The sequence below is a fragment of the Pyricularia pennisetigena genome, chromosome 1 (genome assembly GCF_004337985.1).
Source record: "Pyricularia pennisetigena strain Br36 chromosome 1, whole genome shotgun sequence".
Classification (NCBI taxonomy): Eukaryota; Fungi; Ascomycota; class Sordariomycetes; order Magnaporthales; family Pyriculariaceae; genus Pyricularia; species Pyricularia pennisetigena.
This window is the reverse complement of record NC_043740.1, coordinates 1,285,562-1,307,207: the sequence shown is the minus strand read 5'-3', so window position 1 is coordinate 1,307,207 and position 21,646 is coordinate 1,285,562. Positions and strand designations below refer to the sequence as shown.

The window sequence follows — 21,646 nt, the reverse complement described above, 5'->3', positions numbered from 1 at the left end:
GACTAGCCTCTATCTAGGCGAGAGGGCCGGACACCGCTGTATACCTCTGTCCAACGCTGACTAAGCTGCTGGAAGTCTGTCCCGTACGCACGCATCTAACGCATCTAACATCTAACCTTGATTCACCAAGTAGGATAACCTGTATGGATGCCGTTAAGCTTCCAAATTCATGTGAAGGTTGTCACGAATGCAGATGCAATGATTTGGTATTTCTTGGGGTTTTGCCCCAGGGTATCAAAACACCAAAGTACTCGAGAAAGCCCAGTTATCCCACGCCTCATTGTATTCCATGTCATGCGAAAAGCGTGTCCACCATCTGAAAATGTGAGAATCCTCACCGAACGATGGACTTCATGAAAAGCGAGACGGCAAATGCGACCACTGCCAGAGAAACCAGGCCAAAAGATATGAGCAGTACGCTTCCTGATTGCCTCACAGAAGCGCTTTGCTCCATATCATCAAAGATCTTGTCGAGCCGCTCTGCCATTTGCTCTTCCGCGAAATTCTCCTTGACCCTCTTGGGACCCGCAGCACGCATCTCATCCCTTTGCTCGTCAGAGAGGTGGTTCAGAACCATATCTACCACCTTGGTCCACTCCTCGGGCTTCTCGGGTGAGCGCAGCCAGCCAGTGACGCCCTCCAATACAGTCTCGGTGGGACCACCGCTGTCGCAGGCGAGGACGGGTAAGCCTGCCAGCATTGCCTCCAGAGGCACAATGCCAAAATGCTCCTCTGCTGGCGTGTATAGCAGCAGTTTGGCTGATCGCAGAAGCGCTGTTTTGAGCGCTGAAGGGACGGACTGAAGGAATAGTACGTCGATCGAAGGATCACGCGCGAGACCTAATGCTGTGACGACCGTCTTGGTGGTCCCATGACGGAGACCCAGCGAGTCTGCCAGGTTTGTGAGTTCCGTATGGTAGGAGACATTTTCAGGCACGCGGTTATCGTAGCCGCCTGATTAAAACGAGTTAGCATAGCAGAGACGCAAAAACAAAATGTTGATGTAGCCAGGCCTAGCGTCGATATCCTCACCTGCAATAACGAGCTTGACACCCTCCCGCTTCTGCTTGGGTAGACCCGCGTAGGCTTTAATTGCCAATGCAACATTTTTCTTGCGCTCGAATCGGTTGATACTGAGCAGTATCCTGGATTCCTTCCAGTCCAGTTCCGACGTCACATCTTCTTTGCTGTCGTCTGCTGCACTCTGACCCTCCTTCGGCGCCTCTCCTGATACGCGCACATCCACGCAAGGATACACCACCTGAAGGTCAGTCTTGGCCGCGAGGGCCGGCCAGGTGCGCGAGACGACGCCCTTGGTGAAGCCAGAGTTGACGGCAATTGCGTCCGCGAATCCCATGCTCCACTCCTCTAGCCGATCAAAGGGCACACGGTACAAGCGCTTCCACCACTTTTGCCTTCCCTGCGCAAGAAGCAGATCTGGAAAGTGGCAATAGAAAAGTATGTTTGGCGGCGGGGAGTTGAGCTGGGGCGAGAGGCCAGCCAGCAGCGGCAGGCCAGCGCTCAGCTGGTCGACGAAGAAGCCATCGGGCTTGAGGTCGGCGAGCTCGCTCGAGAATATGGTGATCTGCAGAATGAGGTGTATCTGGCGGAGGATAGCGCAGAGGATGGAGAAGCGCGACAGGATCGACGGGGGCACGATAGTGTTGCCGCGGACGCGGACGTCGAGGGTGCCGTCGCGGGCTTCGTCGAAGCAGTGACTCGGGTCGCAGTGACTAGTGAAGATGACGACACGGTGACCACGTTTCTGCAGGCCAACAGCGGCGTCCACGACCAGCCGCTCAGCGCCGCCGATACCAAGATCAGGGTGCAGAAAAACGATCGTCTTGCCTGCCGATCCGGTCGACTTCTTCCTTCTCTTTTCTTTGGCCATGTTGCTGATTGGCAACTGGGCGAGAGGCGACGTCGAAGAGTGGGGGGTTGGAATTTGAGCCAGATTGCTGCAGCTCAAAGTTGACATGGGATGGATGAACGGAGGGACGGATAGGAAGCTAGGCCGGCTAGGGAAGGTCCAGGTCTGAATTGTAGTGGGGTTCGGGCAGTGCTGGGGTTCTTGGCGATCCGCCGGTGGGGTAGGACAGGGCGCATACAGCGCATGTACAGTAAGTAGACTAGGTCTAGACCTAGCAGATAGGCACGATGTGATACAACGAGACAACCTCCATTTCGTTGCGAAGAGTTGCAGCGTTACCACGTCTTGCATTGAGTTGCATGGGTGTTACCACACTTCTGTTCATTGCCGATGCAGTGTAGAACGCCTCTCGCATGCATGCACCAAAGTTGCTACATACCATCTCCCATGAAGAAAGTGAAACTCGAAAGGAATAACGTGAAAATACCCAACAACTTAGCACAATCCAAGCAAGTCATCAATGGATGGCACTGGATACTAGACTAGACTACAGTAGACTACAGTAGGCTACAAAATAGAGGCTGACATATTCCAGTAAACAAATCTCTTCCCTCGAGCCAAGAACACGTTTTATGGTTCGAGTAAAGCATGTCCTCATCGCCAAGTAAGTAAGCTGCCAAGAAATCCACTGTGAGATGATCGCTTGCCAATTATAACAGTTCTATGGTCCAGGATGCACTCCTGCCGCCCCCATGAGGCGAAGGCCATTTTAAAAATGATCATAGAGCTTTCTCAGCATTGAGGCTGATATACAAGGGCGCCCTTCCAGTTGTGATTCCCTCCTTCACCTGTGTTCTTTGGGCTCTCTTTTGCCTTTTTTTTTTTGCAATGCCTTCCGGTGGCATGATCTGATGGGTGTGACCAGCCCCCAAGCAAGCGATCTTTACCTCTTAAAACTGCACTCTCCAGCCTGGGTTGGTGGCAACTCCTTGGGCAAAAACTACACGAAATGAGCAGACAAGATGGCCCGCAACTGGTGATAGCACACGGCTTGGAGTATGCGGCTGAGGCACAGGACAGCTTCAAGTATCCTGCCTATGACCCGTGGCATATGCAGCCACCCGTGATCTCCTCAAATCCCAAGTCTGCAAACACTATAACGTCGTCCAGCCATGACCTCAACCATACGCGCAAGTCAGATTTACCGTTCGCTATACCTACTTGGGCATTTGGAATGCTGGCCGTCTTGCTCGGGGCTGTTATTGGCGGCTCCATTGTAGGAGGGGTGCTGGGTTCCATGCTTGTCAATCGGTGAGTGCTTTTTTTTTTTTTTTATTATGTTGAAGTGTTCCTATTCTATAATCTCTGGGTGTCATAACAGTCACTAAGAACAATTCTATTGGGGACCAGACCTCCTCTCTCAGACTCGCCCGCGGCAAAAGATGCATCTGTCAACACACCACCAGCAGCAGCGTCACCAACCCCGCCGTCTACGACAAAAGATCCCATCACACCATCAGCGGCATCGCCAACCACGGCGCCCACAGCACGTCTCGTGAATTATGCGGCACCTCCGCGAAGCGACATCGAGAGCCTCTCGATGCCGTGTCCTGGTATGCACCAGCACAGCTTCAGGAGCTTTGACGATCGATTGTTCAGTCTGCAGTGCGAGATCAACAACTTCGGCATGGGGACGGACGGGAACGTGATAGAAGACATCACGGCGATCATGGCATACAGGTGGCAAGACTGCTTTGATGCTTGTGCCAGCCACAACAAACTCTTGAAAGGCCTGCCGAGTCACTTGGTGTGCCGGTCGGCCGTCTATACGATGGATATCAACCTGCCCTCTGTTGCGCGCCAGGGCGGCAATTGCTTTTTGAAGAACTCGACGAGGCACCCGAGCAACCCGGGAGTCGGAAACGGGATAAATGTGTTTAGCGCTGATCTTGAGTTGAGGCTCGATGAAGAAGCGTAGAATTGTAGCATGTACTAGCATCGTAGTTTGCTTGTTCAATACATGATTTAAGATGAGATCTGCAGAAGCAACTCCGATTCTGGTTTACGGATTTTGTTTTGTTTAGCCCATCCCAACCTCCAGGCTTGACAGATCATTGACGACTAGCTAACTGGGCCACTTCGTCACTGCAGAGTAAAAGTGGCTCGTCCAACTACTAGATTGACTGTATGCTTGCCAATAATTCTATTTCATGTTGCCCCAAACTCCGACATGATTTCAAATGTTCTGTGCTCCCCAACTTCTCAAGTATCTGTTTCCCACATCAGCTGAACTACCACTTGAGAAAAAATGCCCTCACAAAGCGCAGCTGTGAGAGAGTCTCGGGGGACTCTGAGAGGTTCTTTAGACCTCTAACATATTTATCCCCCCGCATCATAATACAAGTTCCCCGCTATCCTTTCCCTAGGTCATCTTGCTCGTGAAAACACCCAACATCAAAAATGCAGAATTCTACCAATCTCCATACGCTTTATCTCGTGGATGAGGTAGCGACGGTCCTTCTGCGAATCTTCCAGTTCGTCCTGAAGGTAGTCCCTAATCTGCTGGACCTCATTGATTCGCTCCTCAAGTTTCTTGATGCGAACATTCTTGAGCTCGTTGACCTCCGCCTTGGTCTTCTTGTGAGCCTTCTCCTCGACCTTCAACAGATCACGGAGCTTGTTGTTCTCGTTGACGAGGTCGTCGAATGGCCAGCCTCCACGCTGGAGCTCGGCGACCTCGACATAGTAGCCACGGCTGGCCTCCTGGAGCTCGTGGCTGAGGTCATCGACCTTGCGGGTGAGGTCGTCCCTCTCGCCGGCGAGGCGGGAGGCGCGCTTCTCCAGCTGCTTGTTCTTGGTCTCGAGATTGGCCAAGAGCTTCTGCAGGTCATCGTTCTTGTCCGAGAGGTTGTACACTGTGCTTTGCAGCCTCCAGTTGTCGTTCCACATGCCTTCCTTGACCTTGTCGCAGCGGGCGGGGTGGCGACCCTCCTCCTCGTGGAGCTTGGCCCTCAGCTGCTCGTTGTTCCGGGCAGCGACGCCCGCGGCGCGCGTGAGAGTCTCGTTTTCAGCTTTCACTCGCTGGAAGCCGGTCAAGAGGCTGTCGCGGTGGTTCTGGGTCCACTCGAGGTTCTTGCTGTCGCGGATCTGCCGCTCGTGAGCTGCCTTCTCCAGGAGCGTGAGCTGCTCTCGGAGGAGGTCACGCTCATAAGTCATGCGCTCAAGGCTGTCGTGGAGCTCATCTCGGGTAGGCTGTGTCGAGGGATCTGTCAGTTGGTTGTTTATGGGTTTCAAATGGTTACATTCATCCGAGGGGCAGAGAGGAGGTGAGTGTGTGTGGATGGATCATGGATGGAAGGGATGAGTGGGAACTGAACTCACCTCTCTAGCCTTGGATTGAGCGGATGGCATTTTTTGTACTGCTAATTTGTTTTTAATCTGACGAGGGACAGTTGCTTGAGGCGGTGATTGTTGCCGTCTATGTTATGAGATTGAAAAGAATGAATTGTCTCGGAGTGGGAGCTACTGTCGCTCTTTGATCTGACCAAAAGGTTGAGAGGAAAGGCCCGGATCAACTGCAAAGGATGAAGAGAAGTGGCTGTCTTTAAATAAACCGCCGAGCAGACGTGTGGTCCCGGGCTGCTGTTTATTTACAGCGTCAACACGTCGACGTGACCAAGAAGTGGAGAAGACGCGAAAGAAGAGACTTTTGCTTCATAGCTCAAAGCAAACATCAGATGGAAATCCAGGGAGTGGACCTTTCCTCAGCACCGACTCACCTTGTGACGTGGTCATTGTTACACAAGCAGCTCTATTGAAGAGTGGCTCCGGGCATAATCACCATGGAGACCAAAGGAAGATGCCCAGTAACCAGGACTACTGTGGTGGCAACCACAGGCAGGGACCAAGGCGTATCCAGATTCCAGATATCACGCAAGTACAATAACAATCAAACAAGAATGTCTCGCGAGCTGACCAGGGACACAGTGGGCAGGCAGACCAGAGAAGAGACTGCGTTCTGGACAAATACCAATCGAGCTTTGATATCAACAAGTCGAGTAAAGCTTGGAATATGACACTCTTATAAATCATGAGATATCGAAACAAAGCAGCCAGGATCTCTGACGTCCTTGCTCCTTATGATTTTCCTTGTGCTGGCTCACCTATCCGTGCTTTATTCAAACAGCAAAGCCATCCCTTGTCGATATTATTCATCATAGCCTCTAAAGAGCACTTATACTTCTTCTCTGAAATGTTGATCCACTCATGTTTCTACGCTGATCTTTGAATATACTGCTACCAGTAGACAAAGGGAGGAATTGAAAAAGCGCACAAAGGCGTTGTCGGCAGCTAGTCACTTGAACTGCAAAGTTAATCATATTTTGTACCTTTTCAAAGAAAACCTCACAAAGATCAGAGACACAAGAAAGCCCGCTCGGTGTCTTGCATGGCATATTTGCGGTATCATTTTGACGGTAAAGAATAAACGTAATTTGGATCGTGTTCGATATATGGCGCGAAGGCAGCCTACGAATGAGTTAACTTAGCCAATTGCGACCTTTCATACTCGCTCCTGGATTTCCTCAAGTTTTGATCCAAGATAGTAGGCTGTAGATAAGGTCGGTCAGCTAAGCCAATCTTTTTTTGTCGGTCTCCACCAAGAGGAAACAGACAGATATCATCTTCCCAAGCTTTCCAAGCCCTAGAAAAAAAATATGGGGTATCTCGTTCAAGTCGGTTAGTCTCCTTGAGATGCTGCGTGTAGAACCGAAAACAACAAAGTGCGGCTCCAAGAATCTCCACAGTTTGAGCCCTGGAGCGCCACTCTTCCTATCGAGATACCGGTCTTTCCGGTTCAAGTGATGAGGGGTATTTCTTTTTCAGTGTGCTAGTCTATCCTTTGTTTGGCCTTTGGTGTCTTTTCGAGTTCCTTTGTTCCTCACCGTCATTAAAGCAGCCCCGCCAAAACAGACAAAGACTTATGAAACCAAGCAACAAGGGAATAGATCCAAGAATGTCATCCAACAACGTCCAGATAACCTCTCGAGTCCACGAGGGCCGAAACGCACTCATCACGGGCTCTGCCAGAAGTAGGCAAACGTATACCGGATGACGGTTTTTTTTTTTTTTTTTTTTNNTTTTTCTCTCTTCTGCACAAGAACAAACAGCACATCTGATATGCAACCATCCACAGGCATCGGCGAAGCAATTGCCCGCAACCTGGCCTCCAAAGGAGCCAACATCTGCATCATCTACCTCTCGGAGAGCTCCGACGAAAAGGCCGCCTCGCTCGCCAAGGAGCTCTCTGCAACGCACTCGGTGACCGCCACGTCGGTGCGAGCCGACGTCAGGACCAAGGAGGGCTGCGCGACCATCGTGGCCCACTCGCAGGCCTCCCTGCCCAGGAACCCCAAGACGGGGGCGCTGCAGATCGACATTCTCGTGCACAGCGCCGCGCTCTTCCACGCGGCGCTGCTCGACGACGTGACCACGGACGACTTCCACGCCGTCTACGCCTCCAACGTGCTGGGCCCGATCCTGCTGACGCAGGCCTGCCGCCCGTTCCTGCCCACGGACCGCTCCGGGCGCATCGTGAACCTCTCCTCGGTCGGGTCCAAGGTCGGCATGGCGGGGCTGACGCTGTACGGAGGCGCCAAGGGCGCACTCGAGGCCATGACGCGCACCTGGGCCCGCGAGCTGGCCGAGAGCTGCACCGTCAACGCCGTCGGCGTCGGCTCCACCATGACCGACATGCTGGCCGCCGCCCCGCACGAGGCAAAGCTCGCCATTTCGAGCTTCTACCCCGTCACGCCGCTGTGTCCCGCCCGCGAGGGGGACAGCGAGCTGCAGAGGACCTTTGCCGAGAGCTACGGCGGGCGTGCGGCCTACCCGGAGGAGATTGCGGGGGTCGTGGGCATGATCTGCAGTCCCGAGTCGGGGTGGATGACGGGGTCTCTGGTTGGTGCTAGCGGTGGCATGTGGATGAGTTCTTGAGTTTGGGGAGTGTTTTTTTCTTCTTCTGCCGAGATGAAGATCCTTTTACTATTATTTTTTTTTCTGGTTGCTTAGAGAGCTACAATGGATAAAAGCGTGGTTGGGCACTGTCAGTCAAAAGGTAGGAGGTGTCTACGCTAACTTTGAGAGGGGTTTTCGCCTTGGGGAATGTACAGACAAAATCATGTTGTAACGTAGCTGGTTGCCCGCCTGCCACACAGATTAGACATCGAGTATGAGTTTCCCATCTTGCCAAGAATGATGAGGTGTTGGACTCTATGAGATCTAATAGATTGTGACTTGTACATCGGTCCCATGCTCTGTTTTCTTTTTCTTTCTTTTTCTTCTTCTTACTTGAAACAGATGACTAGATACAAGCCCACCAACACAAAACAAACCGTTGGGCATACCCATTCAATGTCTTCGTCAAGGGGTGAGGAAAACACGCAAAGACTAGACAAATCTGGCACTGAAAAAATTTGAAACTTTTGCTATTTTACGCACATTTCCAAGTTAAAATATGACAGCAAGGTACAGCCTAAATGCAGTGCAAGGCTACCGTGCTCGGCTATGCCGGCCAAGATGGTGTAAATCCGCCCCCAGAACATGTCATGTATGCTTGAGTGGGCCTGGAGACCAGTGTCGGCTAGTAGCTACCACCAGCCACGGAAAGGTACGGCGTCGCAGAGGAAGCACCTTCCCGAATTTACCATACGCCAAAGACATAACGGGACAGTCGGGCAGATTGTGGAGTTGTTGATTGTTTTTTTTTAGGCCGTCATCCTTAGATTTCTTTTTTCTTTTTTTTTTTTTTTCTTTGTGTCCAATCAGGTGAGGATGCGTATGTGGATAGCACATGCTCTCAATACTTGAATGATGGGATCGCGACCTGTATTAAGGCACCAGGGTAGCTATAATACTATATAAGGTCTTGTTTGATCTCTTGTGAATTACTGGTCAGTTTCTATTTCCCTTGTTCAGCCTTGTGTTTCCGATCTTTTCTCCTGTGGATCTCGTCTCTTCTTGCTTAACACCCGTATTATACACCTTTTTTTTTTCTTTTCTTTTTTATTATTATCTCCCTTCCTGTCTATTATGGCTTGATAGTCAACAATCAACATGCACATATCCAATACTGTCCGGATCATGGCTCTTTTCACCATCGGTGCCCTCGCTGCCCCTGCTGCGAGCGACTCCGGGATCCAACGCCACGAGTTTGATCAGCAAGACGGCCTTGTTGCCGCTCACGAAATCAAAGGTGCTGCTGCAAGCGCTGGGCTCCAGGCATGGGGCAACAATCACGAGCAGCGGCCTGGAAAAGGCTCCAAGTCACGGCCCGGCGAGGCTGGCCATTCACGGCGCCGCAAGTACAAGCCGCGGGGTGAGAGAAGGGTCTATCTTGTTCCGCGGCCGCGTACGCTTACCTGTCCGCATCCGCAATGCGACGCAATATTTGCTCATGAAGAGGCGCTTGAACGTCATAAAAAGCTGCGTGGGCATGAGGTACAAGGCACACCGACACAATGAACCCGTCGCACAAAGGGGGTTGAAACTTGATGAACAGGCTCTCGATATTGACCGTTCAATCTCAGGGACAAGGTTACGAAAGCGGTAATACAGGGCAAGTATCACTACCAGTGACACAAGGCTTTTACTTCAGTCTAGTCGATTCCTTGTCGCGAGGCCACTTGCGTTGATAAGTGTTTGTCAACGGGGAGAGATATCAGTTATCCTCACAGCCTTGTTGATTCTGTTAGAGCGCCTTCATGAAGGATTGGTTCCAGTGTCACCGAGGTAAAAATTCAAAACACTCTGTATATAGATTAGCCACGACGTCGCTCCATACCGGAGCTCAGTCCAATGTAGTTTATACTTTATACTGTACTCTCACCGTCGTCGTGGGCTCATTGGGACACGCGGTTCTTTTGCCGACCGGTTTTGTTTGGGTTAATCACAAGCAATTGTGTGTCAACGTCCATTGCCATGAATGCTATTTCTTTGGGAGATCCTCCCCCCTTTAATGATGGATGACAAAGTATCTTGAGCATAAAGATAACTCTGGGCCTCCGATTATCCACTTGGGGCTTTTGAAGACGGTCTTGGTAGCAGCATGACAAAGCCTTCATCTTTAACGAGTATGCACTAATAAAAGGCTTCTCTTTCGAAAATGAGTGTGCCTGCTTCAAGGGGAATCAATTGAGCGGTTAATCGTCAAACAAGCATTTAGGCATGTGTTTCTATTTGGGCATTGTTGGTCCGGGTTGGGGAAATAAAATCGGGTTGACTCACTAGTCTAGACTCTACTGTAGACAGTGTAATCCAAAAGTGGACAAGGCTTCCCAACAAAAGTCCGACTGCTGATACCCCTTTTTAACATATTATATTCAAATCCCGGAAATATACGGTAGCCTTGATCGCACCGTATTAATCTGCAAATTTCTATCCATATTCTGTTGATATTATCGACCTTGGTCAGTTTTATACAACTTGTTCAAACCTCAATTATGTTATCCTATAATCATTTGTTCGCTATCTGTTAAGAGCAACACATGGTATTATTCTACTCAACCTTCAAGTTTCCAGATGCGAGTGTTTTGTTTATTAGCGAGAAATTTTTGTGTTGAAAAAGTCAAATTTATGACAGATTGGATACAATTAAATGTATACGTATCCCTTGGACGGGAGATCCCAGAGAAAAAAAAAACTTTGGGCAGCGTCAAGCCCAACGGGGGCTATCCCGTATTGATTGGATATAAATTTAAACTTGTGAGAGTGCTCATCATGACAGCCAAGCAGTTGGCTTCTGGTCTAGTCCATGTCGGTCACATTCCTTGAGGCTTGATGGATATCCAAAAAGTTGATCAAGTCTGGGACAGGAACCTCCTGGTCGGAATTTTCCCCAGCTACAGCAAACAACATGCTGCTTAATATAGCCCCATTTGACCGACTCTTGACCCCTATTAATAGATACTTGATGTCCTTATGTTTACGCGACAGCTATGCCACGGAAGTGACGCGAGTCGAAAGTCACCCTCGATCCGGTGCCCAGCCTGGGTGCCATCTTCAAGTCCACTATGCATTCGAGCTTGGGTCGCATCGGCTATGCCCGGCAGTAGTGCTGGTGTTTTTCCGGCGGGTTGCTGATTAAATTTCCAATTCCCAGAAAATCATAATATATTGCTTCCAACGAAAATGATTTTGGAGGGCCTTGATGCTGGTATACTTTTTTTTTTTTTTTTTTTTTTTTTTTTTCTATTTTCGGTCACTTTGTCGGTTTCGCCTCGGTACGTCGTTGCACCTCATAAAGGCGGCAAAAAGGGTCCTCGGTGGACCGAAGACAACGACCGACTATTCACTCTTTAAAAATCGACACTTCTACAAAAGTTTTCACTTCTGCAACTAATTCGACTCATCTACACTCGAAATTGCATTCCGTCCTCTTGTACTCTATTTCAATCCACAAATTACCTACTTCATAACCTCCTCCATCTTCGAATTTTATCTTCTATAGAAGAATCATGCAACTTGGAAAGGCTTTCACTTTCATCGTCCTAGTAGCACCACGAGCTATCAACGCAGCGCCGAAGAAGATTTCGCCTAGTCTCGCTTGCTTACTCTTGGTGATTTACGAGGGCCAACATTTACTTAACGACGAATATAAGAAAGGCCATCAGTTTAGTGTCCCGGTCGATGGAGCCATAGTCAATTTCCACCTTGGCGAGGATTGTTCCATTGTTTTTGAAGACAACACTCCACGCCCTCAGGGCCTTCAAATTATAGCCGCTGAGGCCAACAAGGAAAAGCCGAACGGTCACAAGCCTGTAGGTGATGGGAAGGGAAAAAAGGGGCAAAGGCCGATTATGTAAAAAGGATTTTGGAAACATCAAACATGGCTCATGAGCCGTAAAATATGTTGGACCTTTGGTATAAAGACTGTCATATACCCCTGTTTTTTTGACAGCGGGTCAGTCCCAGTTTTTCAAGATTCTTAATCAGGTGGAAAATCAAACTACAGTACATCAAACCGCCACCTTGGCCGGAATAGCCAGAATGAAGGTCGCCGAAAATCAGTCCTTGTGTCTCCAATCTAACAGATCCAGTATCTTGACATGCATAGTCTATAGGGTCTATCAGCATTGTCATTATGGAGGGATAGAGAGGGGACATAAAACTCCAGTATATGGCACTTGACAACAGTCCAGAATCTGAGGTTGCGAGGCTTTTGGTTGGCCCCCAACCACTTCCGCTGGACGCTGCCGCTTGTGGAAGATGTCCGCACCAATGAGTTTGTTTTATCTGACGGGATCGAACATTCATACATAATAGTATTACTAACTCCATGTTGGGTAAGGGGCGCGAGCAAATAGAGCTTGCAGTAGATGCTGGTGCATCTGGGGCCTTTCGGGCGGACTTTTAGGGTGAATAACTTCACAGGGTGAGGAAGTCTAGCATTTCTGGCCTTGGACTGTGTGGATGTAATCTGGGTGCTGGATTGGACTAAAGCGGGCTGCAATGTCTACAACATCCAAGGACGAGGCCATAAAATACCACGTTTCAAGTCAAAAAGATACATGCGGGACTTTTTACGGAAAGAAAAAGGCCTTTGAGAGAGGGAATTTCCGACTCAAAATTCAATGACCGTTTGCCGCCTCGAGAAATTTGCCCTGTCCACCTCGCTTCACCTCGGGCTCACTTCAGGTACCCAAGGCAGGGCCTCGATTTCAAATAGAAAGCATCCATACGAGCAAACAAGTTATTCTTTAAAGAGCATAGCAACTTGATTTGCCAAGAATAAACGCTACTACACGGACGAACGCTATCACACACAGCATGGACAGTTCATATTCAAATAGACCATCGGATGGCAACCCATCTTTTCCTGCAGAGGCTGCACAAAACCTCTACTCGAGCAAAGGCGTACGCAGCTTCAACGGCTGGCATTCAAGCAGCAGCAGCAGCAGCAGACCGAAGGGCCGAGTTCCTACATCATCTACATCATCATCACTGAATCCCCGCGGACCCCAGATCCTCCAGCCGACCAAGCTCAACTCGGAGCCCAACAGCGACGACAAACCCGCGGAAAACCACATGACAGCCAGCGACCCATCCTGGCGCAACGGCAGCCCGGGCGGCGAAACCACACAGCGACGCGGGACCAGCCACGAGCACAGCGACGACCACCTCCGCTCGGCCGAGCTGGCATCGCTGCAGGAGATGGTGGGCTGGCAGCACGGCGAGATGGAGGCGATGAAGCGCGCCATCGAGGACATGCAGGGCCTGCTGGCCAGGCAGCGCCGCGAGGAGAGGGACCTGTCGTGGCAGCTGCGCGAGCACAGGGCCGTTTCACACGGGAGGGCCGCGCTCGTCCGCGACTGGAGGGAGCACGCCCGCGGCATCTGCGTCGCCTACCGCAGCACCATACGTCGCCAGGCGGCCGAGATCTCGCTGCTCAGAGCTGAGCTGGCCAGGGGAAAGGGCCAGGTCGAGCGGCGGGAGTCGGCGCCTCTTGGGGAGTGTGGTGACGGCTGTGGCAAGCTCTCTGATGCTTGAAGAAGGGGCCGTGGGAGCTGACGAGGCTTCACTTCACAGTCATTATGATATCTTTGGGCATGAAATTTGGATCTCTAGGAACGCAGCGATGGGTAGATAAGCACGACGAGAAAAAAAAAAAAAAAAAAAAAAAAAAAAAAACACACGCATACAATTATTCATGGATGCATCTGGAACACGTGCAGCCTTGAAGATGTTATTGGATATATCAGTAATGACCCTGGTGCGTGGTACTTTGTGTGGTGACGCAACCGCTTTGACTAGACAGGGGGCCATGCGGTACTGGTCTGTCCGTACCTAACTGTACTCTGTACTGTAGACCCTAAGAAAAACAAGCTTTCACGTCTCTGACACCATGGCGTTGAATGGGTGGCACCGCGGCCCGCCCCCGCATTGGATGGAGCACCTCCGGTCTAGAGCGCCAGGAGCAACTCTTGCTCTCCTCTTCCTCTTTTTTATTTTCGTTCTTCAAACGAGTACGTACCCATGTCGATGATTTCATGTTGGAAATGCCAGAGAAAAACCATTTGCGCCATGATACCTAGAGCGATCGATATGGGCTCGAGGGATCGGGCGGAAATTTAATCAAGTCACTCTTTTACCTCCACTGGCGTATCCAAGCTGTGCGAGTGTGAATCAAACCCCCCCACTTGGTCATGAATTCAAGCAGTTCCATGTTGACAACGGGAAGCCAGTAGTGCTCTGCAGACAACTAACGCGAACCCCTTCAGTGCTCAACAGCTGGTGCAACTTCCGTCCCGGGTCTGACCCCATTGGCCACCCCTCTCGATTTCGTCTGACAGTTCCGCACCTACCTGGGCTGCATGCATGAGCTTGCAGCGTTCATGATGCATCAATCAGACGACGTTATTGTTGAGCTGACCGCTTTTGTTGGCGGCAGGAGGTGAGTCCCTTGACAAGCAAAGCTCCAAGAAAAGGATCTCCTGTAGCTCTTAACCGCGATTTGTCTGACACGGCCTAGTCTAGAATTAGGCTAGATTAGGGCAATCGATGACGACGCTTCCTGGGGTGAGCTTCCACCATCCTACCCTCCCTAGCAACCCACCACCATAAAGCTCCAACGACGGGATGCTTGGCATCGACTCGCATCTCCATTTTACATTTTTTTACCTAAAAGACGTTGAAAAAAGAAAAAAAGAAGGTCCTTCCAACCGCTCACACCTCACGACTTTTTGCAGAGTCGTTTCCAGTTCCTACGCTCTCGAGAGCCTTTCCCATACGCTTGCCATCCTCGCTGCCAACATGGTTCACCTCACGTCAATCCCCGCAAAGGAGGAGGCTGAGGACAAAATCGTCAGTGATGTCAAGAAGGTCCATCTACAGCTTGTCAATGACGACGACAAGTTTACCACGTCGGTCTACGGCTCTCGCTTTGCCATTGATGATCTGCCGAAGCACGAGATGCCAGAACACGAGATGCCCAAGGAGGTTGCATATCGCATGATCAAGGACGAGCTCAGCTTGGACGGTAACCCGATGCTCAAGTCAGTGCCTCAAAGCTGCCTGCATGAGTTCCTGTGGTTGTTGCTGCTTGAAAGCTAATTGTTGAATGCCGAAACCTGTAGCTTAGCTTCGTTTGTGACGACTTACATGGTGCGCAGTTGATCTTGTCCTACCTACCTACCTACCTACCTACCTACCCACCCCTCTTTCCACATCTTTTGACCCCTGCCAAGACATGCAAGCTGACAATACCCTCCCCACCCGCAGGAAGAGGAAGCCGAGAAGCTCATGGCCGACTCTTTCTCCAAAAACTTTATTGATTACGAAGAGTACCCCCAGTCGGCCGACATCCAGAACAGATGTGTCGCCATGATAGGACGCCTTTTTAATGCTCCAATCGGAGCCGGCGAGGGAGTCGGCGCAGTCGGAACCAGCTGTGTGGGAAGCTCCGAGGCCATCATGCTCGCCGTCTTGGCCATGAAGAAGCGCTGGAAGAACAAGCGCCTGGCTGAGGGTAAGCCCGTCGACAAGCCAAACCTGATCATGAGCAGCGCTGTCCAGGTGTGCTGGGAGAAGGCCACTCGCTACTTTGAGGTCGAGGAGAAGCTCGTTTATTGCTCCCCGGACCGCTACGTCATTGATCCCACGGAGACGGTCGACCTGGTGGACGAGAACACCATCGGTATTTGCGTCATTTTAGGGACGACGTACACTGGCGAGTACGAGGATGTTCGCGCCGTCAATGACCTGCTCAACGAGCGCGGGCTCGAGACCCCGATTCACGTCGACGCCGCCAGCGGTGGCTTCGTCGCCCCTTTCGTTGTTCCAGACCTGGAGTGGGACTTTCGCTGCGACCGCGTCGTGTCCATCAACGTGTCCGGGCACAAGTACGGCCTCGTTTATCCCGGTGTGGGCTGGGTGGTCTGGCGCTCGGCCGAGTTCCTGCCCCAGGAGCTCGTCTTCAATATCAACTACCTCGGCGCCGACCAGGCATCCTTCACGCTCAACTTCAGCAAAGGTGCCTCTCAGGTCATTGGACAGTACTACCAGCTGATTCGTCTCGGCAAGCATGGATACCGTGCCATCATGTCGAACTTGACCCGTACGGCCGATTACCTGTCCGACAGCCTTGAGGCGCTGGGGTTTGGCATCATGTCCAAAAAGTCCGGAGAGGGCCTGCCGCTGGTGGCTTTCCGGTTGAACCCAGACAAGGACAGGGTCTACGATGAGTTTGCAATTGCTCACCAGCTCAGGGTCAGGGGCTGGGTCGTTCCCGCGTACACAATGGCGCCGCACACCGACAACCTCAAGATGTTGCGCGTCGTGGTCAGGGAGGATTTTACGCGCAACCGATGCGATGCGTTGATTGCCGACATAAAGTTGAGCCTGGAGTTGCTCAACGAGATGGACAAGAAGGAGCTCGAGAGGCACCAGGATGTCATCCACAAGCATGGAACGCATAGCGGGAAGGCCTCGCACAACCATCCAAAGTTCAGGGTAAGCAAGCACATGCAGAGGTCAATTGAATTTCTTTGAAGCCAAATCAAGTACTAATTTCTCACGGGAACCCCCCCGCACCACAGAAAGAGAAGCATTCGTTGCAAGGAAAGCACGGCAAGACACATGCAGTTTGCTAGTGGGGCTTCTGGAGAGAGGTGGGATTCTCAACACTACGGTCGGCTTACATATGTCTTGGGTGTCGATGCCGCGCGCTAGAAGCTAAAGTCTTGGTCCTTGATCCAATAAAACGTCAATAGACCTTGTGCTACTTTGCCATGGACTTTCGGTCTCTCTACGATCGCCAGTCAACCCGACTGGGTTTGCCTAGAGTGAGTCCACATTATCAGACTTGTTGAGCGTAGAAATCCTTCGTCTGTGGCTCTTTCTCCCAATGGAAGTAGAATAGAAGAATAACCCAATTGGTTACTGAATTGTACAAACGTCGTATTAGTGATGGCGGTTATGGCAGTGAACATCTGCACGATCCGCGACTGACGACCAGTTCCCAGACCAGTTGTCTCGACAAACAAATACTCTCGGGTCCGCCTCCAAACGTTGAAACGATTCTAATTGTTTTTTTCACCCATCTTGTTGACCCACTCACTTGACTTTCCTAATGCAGCCTTTTCGATCTTGGCTGTAGAATGGCAAGACCAGCCTTGCCGTACATTCATGCCGTGAGTTTGGGTATATATCCTATAAACGTAATTTAGAACACAGTTGTAACGCCCGTCTCGTCACACGTGCAGGGCCAAATGTGATTGAAAATGTCAAAAACAAAGATTTCAATAAAGGAGCCAAAAGACAGGTTATGCCCAATCCCGGCTTGACCAAAGGACAGAAACGCCGCGAGCACAACGTCTTCCAGCTACAAGTATCCGGAAAGGAGGGGGAATCTCGCGCTAAACAACTGGACAACAGATAGAATTAAGTAGAAGAGGGTTAGACAGAGAATGGGAGCTAATCACCACTAGTTCCCCACATCTCAAGTCATGGTGTTTTCTTTTCTCTCGTCTTTCCCCCCATTTTGTATTACTCTCCCACCCACAATACAGACGAGTGTCAACTGCCAAAAGCTCTGGAAATCAAAAACCTTGGGTATACACCGTCAAAGCTCCCAAGGTAAGGCAAGGCTTATATAATGTTTGCAATGCTGATCCTCGATTGGCTCTTGCTCTTTGCCGATCCCACCGACGGGCTCCCCGTGACACTGCCCTCGCCCGCAGGCCCCGCGGCGGACCCGGGACTCAGTCCGGACCGTGGAGCCACGGCGCCGTGCTCCACCTTGACTGGTGGCAGCACAGCTTGGTGTGCTGGCGGCGGCGGCGGCGGTTGCCACGCCTGCAGCGGCGGCAGCGTGCCGCCCGACATGGCCTGGTGTTGTTGCGGGTGGAGAACAGGCCCTGCGGGCGCCGGTGCGGCCACCTGCAGCGGCTGGGGAGCCTCTCCTAGAGCCCTGATCATGGCGTCGACCCGCTCCCAGCCGCCCCAGTCCCGGCTCTCATCCTCCGTCAGACCAACGCGGTATTCGACGCTGAAGAGGTTGCTTCTGCCTCCGGCGGTAGTGGCGGTCCCGGCTGCCGACCTGCTGGTAAACCCCGAGGCTGCGGTCGCCTTGGCGGAGGACTCGGGGTCGCCGCTCGGTTCCCAGACCCAAGCCACGTTCGCGTCGGCTTGCAGGTCTGCACCCACGAGCACCAGGAGTTCTTCGTCGCAGAGGAGCATCTCGCGAAGCTGGCTGGGGTCTGGTCGTGGTGGAGGTTGGCTGTAGGGGGAGTGGTGGTGCTGAGGGCCTGGGGAGGTGGTGGAGCGTACAAGGTAGTCGGCGTACTCGGATCGCTTGGCGGTGAGTTTGGACAGGAACATGGCCATATATCTCCCGCAGGGAATGGCCACGTCACGTCGCGAGCTGATGGCCGTCAGTGCTCGGGTGCATATGATGGCCTCGTCGAGATAGCCCGTGAAGCTGAGGAACAGGGCGCAGCGGAAGAGGTGAACCGTCAGAATCGCACTCGCCGTGTCGTGTAATGTTGGAGGCGTACGTGCCACCGAGGCTGCCGTGTCGATCCCGGTGAGTGTGCACATTTCGATGGCGGTTCTTCGGGCTTCCGGGGGGCAGATGGGAGAGAGGTTGTGGCGGTGGAGGAGCATTCTAGCGCTATAGAGGTATGCCAAGGGGTTTAGGTAGTGTGGGGACAGGGCCACGTTTTGGTTCGCCAGGTCGCAGGGTGCGGGAAAGGCCCTCAGACATGAGGCGAAGTGCTGATCGAAAGTCGACAGGTGCGTCGACGTTAGGGTTGGGGCGCTGAGTGCTTTCCCCAGCGCCGAGTATGAGCGTACGACGTTGATAACTGGTATGAAGGTATGTGTTAGTGGGTCTTGCCCCGGAGGCACTCGAATTTCGTTGGTATGAACATAGTGATCGTCAACGGCGGCAGGCAGAGGCACGTCGCAGTCGCTATCATCGATCATGGTCCGCCGGCCAATCTCTACAGACATGCTCTGTTCCAAAACGTAGACCGTCCACCAGACCCTTCGACGCATTTCGCCCTCTAGCATGGTCCAAGATCCCAAGTCGGCGTGCAAGCCCATGTCCTGGGCCATCCTGACCGCGGACCCGACCCAGGTCCATGCGACGGATTTCAAGTTCATCTCGTAAAGTAGCATCGCCATGAGTGCAAGAGTCCGCACGTGGTCGAGTTCATATTCGTTTGTCCACGGATCTATCACTTTCCGTGCTGCGTCGGCGAGCTCGCAAGCCAGATTCGATCGATGAGAATCGGGCGAGAAGAGACTGCCGACGGCCAAGACTGTGAAGAAGCAGGACAGCAAAGATGGCTTTGCTGCTTGCAATCCGCCGGGCCGGTAGAGCTCATCAACCGACTGTTGAAAAGTGGGCCAGTGAATCATGGGAAATGTCGTGTGTATAGAAGCGTAGTAGGCGTTCAAAATCTGATCTGCCGCCTTGCGCTGAGGTAATTCGGGTCGTGGAGGGTCGAAAAACGACGCTCGTGAAGATTGTGATGAGCGGTAGTGTGCTGGCGTCTTGAAGATTCCTTTGGAGGAGGCAAGAATGGTTGGTCTCGTCCTGCCGAGCTCGGGCATTGGCGGTGGCCTCTTTTTTGGCTTTGGTATCGTTCCGATTTCGGGTATTTGGGCCTGCAACGACTGGGCCTCGCCGCCTTCGGCATCCAAGTCCATACCGCCAGGACCTCCATCCCGGTCCTGCAGCATCCGACGCAGGGTGCTGTTTTCCCGCCTGATCTTGTCCAGCTGCTTCTCGAGATCCTGCACCTGCTTGATAGAAGACATACGCCTGTTGGTCTCCTTGGTGAACTGACACTTTACGTTTCGGCTCGAACACTCTGAGCAGCTCGTCGTCTCGGTAGCATCGCACTTGACCTTGCGCTCACGGCAAGCGTCGCAGCTCGGATCTTTTCGTCGTTGGCGGTATGCTCTCTTCTGCGCCTGTGAGCTGGGGCCCAGTGGCAGCTGGGCGTTGGACGGACCTGGCGTGCTCGCCACCGACTCGTTGGACGGCAGTGAGTCTCGTCCCATCATGGAGGCTGCTGTGGCCGGAGTATACGGTTGGAACGACGTCTGATGCAGTGGCGGTAACGATGGGATGCCTATGGGCTGTGGAGGGGCGGCCACACTGGGCCGCGCACTTGTGTTCATCAGACCGCCCACGTAATGGAGAGAGGGTTTAGGGGACGTTGCGGACGACACCGACGATGAATCGTAGGACCTTGTGGAGGGGTTAGGAGATCGAGCATATGGGTTGTGTAACGCAGCATCCATTGTGAGGCTGCGCTATGCCAGATGCCTCGAGAGCGTCCCACAGGTACGGGAGCGACTCCAGCGTACCCGGGAACTCGATTTACTCGGAGGCACTATGTGTTCGATAGCATGCGATTCCGTATCTTTCTCGCTTAAAACTGGTTGCTAATTGCTCATACAACCCAAAGATGCGTTAGAATGGCCTCCACCCTCGATTTTGAGCCTTGAGGTTTGGTTCTAGGCTGGCGGTGGCTCAGAGTGAACGGCTGAGGTTGACAAACGCTGTGTGGGATTTTTCGTCGTCTCAGCTCATCAGAACCTTCCATAGGCGATTCGAGCTGCTTGGTTTGCTGTTGTTATGTACGTCAAAACTCGATAAGCAGCGTAACGGCAAGCCGATGTGTGAGTAGAACCTGATATCTCGGCCCCTCGCTACAGTGCTGGCCACGAGGCGGTTCGGCTAGTTGTTTAGATTTCTGTAGACGGTGCGTTGCACAAAGTACGGTAATCTCCCCCGGTCAGGAATCCTGCCGCCCGCCTTCTCTATCCGACCAACCGCAGTAGTCTCTGGGCGAATGTTGCAGCACTTTCCCGGTCCTGGTGTTCTGGTGTCATGTGTTATGCGGCGGCTCCCTTGTGCGACTTTTGATGCCGCTTGAGTGACGCCTCTTTGGTTTTGGTTCGCCTAGGGTCTTTGGCGACTCTGGAGCTCGATCTTGCTGACTCCGATCGACTGTAGTATAACGGTTTATTTGCAGAGCTCGTCAGACCAGTGGGACGCCCCGCAAGATGGGCTAAAGATCACCGCTTGTGTCTGGGCTCGGCACCATGCGATCGCAGAAGGAGGAGCAAGCAGCGAGTACGCCGGCGGTGGGTCGACGGATTCTGGTTCCAGAAATTCCTTGGGGAGTCAGTTTCGTGGAATCCAAGGCCAACAATGGTCGAAGATCATGGCAGAACCATGGCCAATCAAGGCGCATTTGCCGAGACAGCGGTTTGGGTCGGCAGGTTCCAGATTTGTTGAACAGCCGGGAAGTAAACACACACAACAATAGATTACAAAGAATGGGGAAATTACAGAATACTCACTTACCGTGGACAGCACCGGCAAATCTTCAATGGGTTTTAGCTTGAGGCCGCAAACCTTTCAAGAACTGTTAGAAACAGAGAGCACAGAAATGGCGTATGCAAAAGGTGGGTGCGGGGATGGGGCAAGATTTGAACAAAATGCACACACGGCAGAGCAGGTACAAGCGAGGCAGAGTTGAAAGAACCCGGCAGAGTGTAGACGAGAATACCGAACCAGGAGCCACTACAGATCCTGGGTCAAATGCGGAGTGTTCGGGAGAGACGCTAACGCAGATGGCGGCAGCCAGGTACAGGTACTGTACAAGTGGAAAAGTCCCAAAGAGGTTTACAGCCCGGTCCTGGCCAGCACGACTTGGGGGGGCGTGCGAAGTGCTGTCAATGGCCAAGGTGGAGTGGGGG

At 52.2% G+C, this 21,646-nt stretch overlaps 9 protein-coding genes across 9 annotated transcripts; 6 read left to right on the top strand and 3 right to left on the bottom strand.

Annotated features, from left to right (window-relative positions):
• Positions 1 to 334: 334 nt before the first annotated feature.
• PpBr36_06957 (uncharacterized protein) lies at positions 335 to 1,891 on the bottom strand (the record flags this gene model as incomplete). Its single annotated transcript, XM_029894097.1, has 2 exons — positions 335 to 954; positions 1,033 to 1,891. The coding sequence occupies 2 exons, from the start codon at positions 1,889 to 1,891 to the stop codon at positions 335 to 337; spliced, it is 1,479 nt and encodes a 492-aa protein (XP_029748447.1).
• Positions 1,892 to 2,879: 988 nt separating this feature from the next.
• Positions 2,880 to 3,848, top strand: PpBr36_06956 (uncharacterized protein; the record flags this gene model as incomplete). The annotated part of the gene is made up of 2 exons (XM_029894096.1): positions 2,880 to 3,181; positions 3,281 to 3,848. 2 exons carry the CDS (start codon positions 2,880 to 2,882, stop codon positions 3,846 to 3,848), a joined length of 870 nt encoding a protein of 289 aa, XP_029748446.1.
• A 476-nt stretch (positions 3,849 to 4,324) lies between these two features.
• Positions 4,325 to 5,281, bottom strand: PpBr36_06955 (uncharacterized protein; the record flags this gene model as incomplete). The annotated part of the gene is made up of 2 exons (XM_029894095.1): positions 4,325 to 5,122; positions 5,252 to 5,281. The coding sequence occupies 2 exons, from the start codon at positions 5,279 to 5,281 to the stop codon at positions 4,325 to 4,327; spliced, it is 828 nt and encodes a 275-aa protein (XP_029748449.1).
• A 1,570-nt stretch (positions 5,282 to 6,851) lies between these two features.
• PpBr36_06954 (uncharacterized protein) lies at positions 6,852 to 7,864 on the top strand (the record flags this gene model as incomplete). Its single annotated transcript, XM_029894094.1, has 2 exons — positions 6,852 to 6,970; positions 7,039 to 7,864. The coding sequence occupies 2 exons, from the start codon at positions 6,852 to 6,854 to the stop codon at positions 7,862 to 7,864; spliced, it is 945 nt and encodes a 314-aa protein (XP_029748448.1).
• A 1,146-nt stretch (positions 7,865 to 9,010) lies between these two features.
• PpBr36_06953 (uncharacterized protein) lies at positions 9,011 to 9,391 on the top strand (the record flags this gene model as incomplete). The annotated part of the gene is made up of 1 exon (XM_029894093.1): positions 9,011 to 9,391. The coding sequence occupies one exon, from the start codon at positions 9,011 to 9,013 to the stop codon at positions 9,389 to 9,391; it is 381 nt and encodes a 126-aa protein (XP_029748450.1).
• Positions 9,392 to 12,694: 3,303 nt separating this feature from the next.
• On the top strand, positions 12,695 to 13,414 carry PpBr36_06952 (uncharacterized protein; the record flags this gene model as incomplete). The annotated part of the gene is made up of 1 exon (XM_029894092.1): positions 12,695 to 13,414. The coding sequence occupies one exon, from the start codon at positions 12,695 to 12,697 to the stop codon at positions 13,412 to 13,414; it is 720 nt and encodes a 239-aa protein (XP_029748173.1).
• A 1,263-nt stretch (positions 13,415 to 14,677) lies between these two features.
• PpBr36_06951 (uncharacterized protein) lies at positions 14,678 to 16,515 on the top strand (the record flags this gene model as incomplete). Its single annotated transcript, XM_029894091.1, has 4 exons — positions 14,678 to 14,919; positions 15,001 to 15,028; positions 15,146 to 16,375; positions 16,462 to 16,515. 4 exons carry the CDS (start codon positions 14,678 to 14,680, stop codon positions 16,513 to 16,515), a joined length of 1,554 nt encoding a protein of 517 aa, XP_029748461.1.
• Positions 16,516 to 17,512: 997 nt separating this feature from the next.
• On the bottom strand, positions 17,513 to 20,179 carry PpBr36_06950 (uncharacterized protein; the record flags this gene model as incomplete). The annotated part of the gene is made up of 1 exon (XM_029894090.1): positions 17,513 to 20,179. One exon carries the CDS (start codon positions 20,177 to 20,179, stop codon positions 17,513 to 17,515), a length of 2,667 nt encoding a protein of 888 aa, XP_029748189.1.
• Positions 20,180 to 21,520: 1,341 nt separating this feature from the next.
• Positions 21,521 to 21,646, top strand: PpBr36_06949 (uncharacterized protein; the record flags this gene model as incomplete). Its single annotated transcript, XM_029894089.1, has 1 exon — positions 21,521 to 21,646. A coding segment is annotated over one exon (126 nt), but the record flags the coding sequence as incomplete, so codon positions are not given.